The 8,234-nt window shown below is 50.2% G+C and overlaps 1 protein-coding gene and 1 non-coding gene across 2 annotated transcripts; both read right to left on the bottom strand.

The window, feature by feature from the left end:
- Window positions 1–2,390: 2,390 nt before the first annotated feature.
- GPR12 (G protein-coupled receptor 12) lies at window positions 2,391–3,395 on the bottom strand. The gene has a single exon (XM_068984727.1). The coding sequence runs from the start codon at window positions 3,393–3,395 to the stop codon at window positions 2,391–2,393; it is 1,005 nt and encodes a 334-aa protein (XP_068840828.1).
- A 4,431-nt stretch (window positions 3,396–7,826) lies between these two features.
- TRNAG-CCC (transfer RNA glycine (anticodon CCC)) lies at window positions 7,827–7,899 on the bottom strand. Its single transcript has one exon. It is a non-coding gene; the product is annotated as a tRNA-Gly (tRNA).
- Between the last annotated feature and the right edge of the window lie 335 nt (window positions 7,900–8,234).

Raw genomic sequence — 8,234 nt, 5'->3', positions numbered from 1 at the left:
GAAGAAGGGCATGACAACCCACTCCAGTGTTCTTGCCTGGAGAATCCCCATGGACAGAGGAGCCTGGCGGGCTACAGTCCATGGGGTTGCAAAGAGTTATACACAACTGAGCAACTAAACAATGACACATGTTGTAAATCATTTCCCCCGTATTCAGGGCAGCATCAGGGTGGCCCCGTGCAGAAGGGAGACAGGCACGGACTCTGGAAAACCTGGGTTCAGATCCCAGCTTTACCCTTGAAGCTCTGTGGCCTTGGACAAATTTCTTCACCTCTCTGAGCCTCTGTTTTCTTAACTGTAATTGTGTTTTTGTGAAGCTAGCAGAGCAGGTAAAGCACCCAGCATGAGGCCCAGCACATTTGAATGTCGTGAAAAACAGTACTTATTATGATCGTTATAATTACTCTTAGAGATATGAAAATGGCAAACACTATTTCTACAAAAACATCATTTTTTGCTTTCAAACCCCTTTAGGGATATTTCCCAGCCCACGTCGAAACCAAGTTACCTTAGTCACTTCTCCCATGGAGATGCAATTAACTTTCAAGTGACAAAAAACAGACTCATCACATTCAACCTACCAACTCTGTCATGTGTTGATGAATTTTTAAAGGCTGAGATGGGTCATCCAGTGATGTGTATTGAAAATCCTTTCCCATTTCTGCAATGTTTCCACCCCTCTCCTTTACATGGACTCAGGCAGGATTGATCCACACCTGGGCTGCATTAGAAGGGGCCCTGGAGAGATGGTATCAGCCCTGCAGGCTGCCAGAAGGGCCTCAGACCACTGTGAACATAACATTTGGGACAGACCAAATAGGTTAATTTACTACAAATGATTCCCCAGGGACCCTGAAATACTGATCTTCCACCATCTGAATGGGCTACACTGATGGGCTGTCCAGAAATTGTCCCACTGGTTGTACAGCCACAGCTAAAAACACACTGCAACTGGAGGCAAGGTTTTCTGTGTCCAAAGTATCCTCTGTGCTAACAGAAGACAGTCAAACACAACGGTTTTATGATATATTTAAAATGAATCTTTCTGTGTCATTTCCTGGACTAAATCCTGGCTCTCTGAAAACAGGCAATATAGTTTTTATTGAATTTAAGTTGTTTTTCGGTGAAAAGAAAAGGAATTCAAATTCAACTTTTCATAAACAGCCACGTGGCCATTCTGCTTGTAAATGTACAGAATATAGCTGATACACATCACAATCAGATATGTATGTTATTTATTCACAAGCTTAATTGGTAAAATAGAAGACCATCTGTTTCAAATGCACTGACACCACAGACAGTGTATGAATCAGAAATACTTGGTCTACCGTATTTCATTCTATTTGGTTCAACCAATAAAAACTATTAATACATTCTTAGACAGGAAAAGTGATGCTTTTTATATTTTGTGATAGCTTCACATTGTTTCATTTTTTCAGAATATTCTAAAATCAATTTAATTTAATTTGAACATTTTACTAATTTTTTTCTTTTGTTTCCTGAACACAGACTGTAGCTTAGGAAACCACCGTGTTATACCTAATCAATCCTACTTTGTACGTAAATCACAACACATTTCATATTTCATTTTAGAAGGTCATATTGAAAAACTGTATTGAAAAATGACTCCTCTGGTTCTGGATTCACATGGCAACATTTGAAACTAGTGGTCTAGCTGACATAGGCAGCCATGCAGAAAGAGTTAACAGCAGTCATAGAAATACCAAAATAATTCTTGTGAGCAGCAACTGCTGAAAGTAAAGAAAGAATGAATAAAAATGAGTTTATCATTTCAGTGTTGGTTACTCACTACTGAGTTCACGTGAATAAAATCAGTTTGTGTTAATAAAATCCATAACATAATCACATAGACTATTGGCTTCAGAGTGTTTGTATTCTGTTAGATACATGCAGTATTTTAAAAAAATCTACCTTGACATTTTAAAAAAGGTCTGGAAAAAGTACTTTCTCCAATTTCCTCAATAATTCAGTTTTATTTTAAAGTCCAGGTAAAAACTCTGGGACCAGTTTACCTTTTATAATTTCATGGCCATGTTACATCCCTTCCTTTCCCCTGACAATATTAATCCTCCAAACAATAAAAAAGCATAAGCCCCACCTTCAAATAAAATACTTAAAAAAAAAAAACCCATCCCAAATAAAACAAAATAATATTGAGCAAAGAACTCAATTGCTTTTAAAAAGGTGAAAACACTGATGACATTATTTTCACTTCAATCACTTAACTCATCTAAGTGAATGCTTCAAAGTGCTCCTGTGGCTCGAGAGAGACTCCAGCAGAAAGGATGGAAGGAGTGCATCTCAACGGTCCGGCCAGGCAGTGGGAGTGCTTGGTAAATTCCCGCAGGCTCTCCTAGCGGGAGAGCCCGCTACACGTCGCTGGGCGACCGCGCTCTCTGGGACAGGCTGGGCGGGACGCAGCCACAGCACACGAGGCAGAGGGCCTTCTGGATCTCCTGGTTTCTGAAAGCATATATGACGGGGTTGATGATGGAGTTGTAGGTGGCGGGCAGGAGGGTGGCGTAGGTGTAGATGGAGGGGTAGGTGTAATCAGCAATCAAGGAGTAGAGGGTGAACGGCATCCAGCAAGCAGCGAAGGTCCCCAGGATGATGGCCAGGGTGGAGACCCCCTTCCGGGTGGTCACGTAGTGCGAGGTGGCCAGGAAATGGTGCTGCAGGGCGATCTGGTGGGCGTGCCGCATGACGATCTTACAGATCTGGATGTAGAGCTGCAGCATGAGTGCGAAGGTGAAGAGGAAGGACACGGACAGGACGGCAGCGTTGTTCTTGGTGAGAGGCCTGACCACGCTGCAGGTGGACTCGTCCCGCAGGCAGTTCCAGCCCAGGACCGGCAGCAGGCCCAGGCAGATGGAAGTCCCCCAGAGCATGAAGAGCATGACGTAGGTGAACGTGACCGTCCTCTCTGAGTGGTAGGTCAGGGCGTAATAGAGGGAGAGGTAGCGGTCAACCGTGATGGCCAGCAAGCTGCAGACGGAGGCAGAGAAGGAGGCCACGATGAGTCCGATGGTGACCAGCTTGGTGGCCTCTGACTGAAGCAGGTAGGCAAACACGAAATTGACAATGAGTCCAATGCCAGCCAGCAGGTCTGCAAGCGCCAGGCTGCCTATCAGCAGAAACATGGGTGCCCGCAGGCTGGGGTTATGGAAGATGATAAGGACCACGATGGCATTTTCGCAGGAGATGAGGGTTCCCGAGGTACATAAGACAATGTCCCAGGGGTTAACCACCAGCTCTGGCTCCGGCTGCAGGACAGGGACCTGGGAGGAGACCTCCTCGGAGATGTTCCCGGAGGCACCAGCATCTACAAACTCCCGAGGCAGCCCGCTTACATTGACCTTCGGGTCTTCATTCATTTTAACCCCTGTCCTCTTCAACGAAAAGACAGGCTGTTTAGAGATACGGCAGAGCGACAATCCCACATCACGCAAAAACCACACCAACAGCAAGCCAGCCCTACTTAGACACTGCCCCCAAATGCCACAAGCTTCCCAAATCACAACCTGGTAAGAAATACGACAAAAGCCAAAGTCTCCGTGGCTTAAAACCCACAAAAACAACAAAAATGCCGTTTTGGCGCTGGGGGACACCCGGGATGGGACTTGCACACAGGCGCGCGAGCGGGGCAGGCACACGCGGGACCGCGGCGGTCTGTTTGCTCAAGTGCTGGGGACACACGTGAAAATGTGTCTCGCGTGCCGCCAACGAGCGGCCGCCTGGCACCGGGGCTGTCGCGGGGGGCGGGGGGAGGGGGCGGCTGGGGACCGCGCCGCGGCAACAGCTCTCCAGCCGGGCCGGGCTGCCATCCTCGCTGGAACGTTCAAAACTCCCACCCGCCAGGCGCCCGGCGCGCGCGCACACTCACACCCCAGCCAGAACAAAGGGGGTCCTGGCCGCTCCCCCTCATACCGCCCCGCAGCCCCGTGCGCACGGGGCAGTCGCCGCAGAGCCACGAAAGGAGGGCGCGCGCGATGGAGGTGTGGACACGGACGGACAGACGGATGCCCAGGCACCGCGGCGGACGGGAGGGGACGCGAGGGGACCCACAGGGCGCGGGTACATCGCGGGGGTCACCTTGGCGCGCCCAGGCCGCGGGGGGAGGGCTCCTCCGCTGCTCCCGAAGCGCTACCCGGGTCGCATGTCGGCGCCGGACCCGCGGGGCGAGGGGCGGCGGCCGCGCGCGGGGCCTGGCCGGGAGGGCGGGGGCGCGCTCCGCGCCAGGTGAGCAGCGGCGGCAGGTGAGCGGCGGGCTCGGCTCGCGCGCCCGGCTCTCCCCGCCCTGCCGCTCGCTCTCCCCGCCCGCGCGCGCCGCCGCCCCCGCGCGCGCCGCCGCCGGAGCCCCGGGAGGCCGGCGCGCGCCCCACGGGTCGGGGCTGCGCTGGGCGCGCGGGCGGGGAGAGCCCCCCACCGCCGGGTGCGAGCGAGAGGAGCCGGACGCCTGGAACTGCAGCGTCACGGTGGCCGCCGCCGCCCCGCATCCCACCCGGGGCTCGCACGGCGCGGGGGCGGGACAGCGCCTCCCGGAGCCCCGTGACCCATTTCGTTCCCGAGGTCCCCCTGGGGCGGCCCGGTCTCCAGGGCCCGCTTCTCCACGCCTTTCCCTAAACTGCTACCTTCATGACCAAAAGAAATGCCTAGGGTGGTACTCAGGATGGTGAGGTGGGATGGGGCGGGGGTGAGCAGGTTTAGGGAAGCAGGGTCTTTGATCCAGCCAGCTGTTTTCGGAATTGCAGTTGACCACACTTCAGTCCTGATCCCCAAGGGACCCCTTTCCTTAGGTGAGTCCTGGACCTAGCTTTTTTTTTTTTTTAAATCACTATATTCCCTGGGAATATTTGCTTCACTGGATATAGGGTGCTGCTACGTGAATCATCATTATTATCATCAAATTGAACTTATTAAGTGTTCCCCGAGCTGCGTTTTCCAGTGGAAATCATTTACAGACTTCCTGCAGAAGCAGATGCCGGCCAAAACCCAATTCACTGGTGCACTGAAGTGGCAATGTTAGTTTATCTTTCCATTTGAACACATTCAATAGTTTCTAAGATTGAGACCCTGATGGCTATCTGCTTTTATGAGCCTGTCTCCTCTGGATGCAAAATTCAGAGCACCTGGGAGATCCTAAGTTTAAAGATGGTCTCTCTTTCAAGATGGGAGAAGAAAAAGGCGTGGTACTCTGGTCTTTCCCCCATCAGCAGTGAAGGTTTTCCCAGCTATCCTTCTCCACCCTGAGGTAGGGGAAATAGTTTCTGTGTGAATAAAGGTGGTCTGCAGGGCATAGGACTCTAGAACTAACTCCTTCCTGCAGACGCATCCTCCTCCGGGGGCCCCATCTTCCCTCTGAACTTACTGTCACTCCTCACTCCCACCCTTCAGGCTCACCCACCAGGATTCCCCCTCCTCCCCGCTCCTCCCCTCTCCTGTCAATCAGCCCCTGCCTCTGCAAGATCACCCCAGCTCTCTTTGCACCCCAGGTCTCAACTGCAAACCAGTGGTTCTGGGGCAGAGCCCAGATTCTGCATTGGCAGTCCTCTTTCCCAGTGATCTGGATACTGCTGGCCCACGGACCAAGAAGCAAGGTTCTATGGCATTTTAAGAATGGCTTACTGTACCTCATGGAGAAGCACGATGAGGGCTGGGCATGCAAATCCAGTAAGCCGTGGTCTCTGCTCACAGGCAGGTACAGTCTGGTGGTGACGGACACAAAAAGCAGAAGTAATACCAGGTAGCAAATGCGGTAATGTAGGGATATGCATCTTCCTCTCAACTGTTAGGCAGTGAATCAAAGCGTTTTTAGAATAAGGCGAGGAAAAACAGTCACTTCAACATACAGATAGCTGTTTTAGTATGACACAGTTCAAACCACCTGCCAACATTTTAGGAGCCTCGCTTCAGCAGAACGGTTTAGGGAAAGTGAGTGACAGCACCAGCCAGACACTGCTCTCATCAATAACACAGAGTCGGGCCCTGACCTACAGGGCTTACAGCCGTGGGATTTCACGCCCTCTTTAACGTGCTTAGGAAATAAGAAAAAAGAATGGAGGTTTGCAGGACTTCCCTGGCAGTCCAGTGGTTAAGATTCCATGCTCCCAATGCAGCTGATGTGGGTTCAGTTCCTGGTGGGGGAACTAGGATCCAGGATGCCATGTGGTACAGCAAAAATAAAAATAAAAAGTTTTTAAATAAATTAAAGAATGGAAGATTGAGAAGAGAAAGGGTAATAGATGGATGGCAGAGATGTGCAGGTTTATGCAGTTTTGAGATCTGGAAAGCGTTAAAGGAAGAAACTAAGAAAACTCACGTGGGGCTTGGATACAGCTCAATGGTGAAACCTGGGCGCCAGGGGCCAGGGCATCTCCTCCAATGACCAAGGTCAGCTGTGCATTCACTGTCCTGCTGTCACTCCTTCCCCTTGAAAGGCTGCTTGTAACACAAAAAAAGAATTTAAACATGACTCCATACTTCTATGTTTATCGGTGTATTTGTCAGGACTTCTGTTGCCAGGGGGCAGACATGCGATTCAGCCCAACTGATTTAAAATGGATGCTGCTGTCTGGCATGGCTGGGAAAGGTCCTGGAGAGACTCAGGGTGGAGGAGAAGTTCCAGAATAGGATCCGACCTGTGTGCCGAGGCCCTTCATCAGCCCATCTCTCCCAGCCTCAAACTGTCCTTTCCTAGACCAGCATCTCCCGCACAGCCATGAACGTGGCCTCAGGCAGCCCTGGGCTGGCACACTGAGACCGTCTTCCCAGCTGGCAAGAGAAATTGCCACACACTCTGGCCCAGCCTTCAGTGACGCTCAAGGCTGTGTTCTCAGTTCGCCTCACCCCCGTTACGGGACACTGCAGCAGATACCCTCAGTGTGTGACGTTTACTTTCTTCACGTTCCTTATCTTCTTGGTCATTTTTTTTTCTATAACTTCGGCAAGAGATTGTGTAGGAGGTAAAGCATCTTGCCTCTCCTTGACTCCTTCAGCAAGTCAAAGAGATGGGGGATGCTCATTTACACCCCAAAATCTGCAAGGTGTGTACACGGGATGTGACAACATGTGGCTGGAAGTGCCCTAGCAGTGGTCTTGCTAACAGTGAAGGAGGATAACCAGCTCTACGTTTTCGTCCCTGGACGATGCCTGTCTAATACACAGGCGTATATGGGCAGGCGATCAATGCTTACTTTGCTTGGCAGTAGACTTGACCTGTCCTAACCCTTGATTATCTAAGGCTCACGTTTCTGATTGCTTCATAGTCAACCGAGTTTACATCGATTATGTAAAATCAGTGACACCCAGAAACTGGCATTTCGTGGGTTGGTAAGTTTCCCCACCGGGTGAAGCAACAACAAAAAGGAGTGACTGACCTGGGGACTTCTATTTTGTTCCATAAGTTCATTTAGGCAAGCACACTTCTAACTACTTTCATTACTATTTCAAAAGGAAAGAGAGACAATTTTAGGCATTCAAAAAAGGACATATCTCAAACAAAAGGGTAGTGCTTTTTTATTTTTTCTTTTTAAGGATTGTGCTTTACATGAAATACATCTTGTTTTATGAAAACTCAACACAGTGTTCTAACTTTTCTCATTTCCATCAGCTGGATGGAAACTGCCAGAGCACAGATTTGGTTGGAGGGACTCTTTTTAAAAACACTTATATATTTATTTGGCTATGCTGGGTCTTCACTGTGGGCATGGGATCTTTGATCTTCCTTGCAGCATGCAAAATCTTTTCGTTGAGGCCTGTGAACTCAGTTGCAGCATGTGAACTCAGTTGCAGCATGTGGGATCTAGTTCCCTGACCAGGGATCGAACCCAGGCCCCCTGCATTGGGAGTGCAGAGTCTTAGCCACTGGACCACCAAGGAAGTCCCCTGAGGATAACTCTTGAGAACCACTGAGGGATGCGATGATTTTGTATCCACTCAAAGGGAGCCTAGAAGAGATTGAACACTTTTTGTCGACTCAGTAGGGAAAATGTACAGGTCAAGTTTCAGAAGGTACAAGTTTTTTTTTAGGCACCCAGGTTACCAAGCTTTGTTACTCTCCTCTCCAAGCTGATGACCTGTGCTTATGGAACACCCACTCTGTGCCGGGCTCTGAACCACGAGCTCTTCACAGGAAGTAGAGAACCCTGCTGCCAGCATGTTGGAGCTTGTCTTCACGGGAAATGACCAGCCAGCCATGAATCCTCAGAGAGTGA

This window comes from Capricornis sumatraensis, chromosome 12 (assembly GCF_032405125.1).
Source record: "Capricornis sumatraensis isolate serow.1 chromosome 12, serow.2, whole genome shotgun sequence".
Lineage (NCBI taxonomy): Eukaryota > Metazoa > Chordata > Mammalia > Artiodactyla > Bovidae > Capricornis > Capricornis sumatraensis.
The sequence above is the reverse complement of the archived record's forward strand: the minus strand, read 5'-3'. Positions and strand labels throughout refer to the sequence as shown.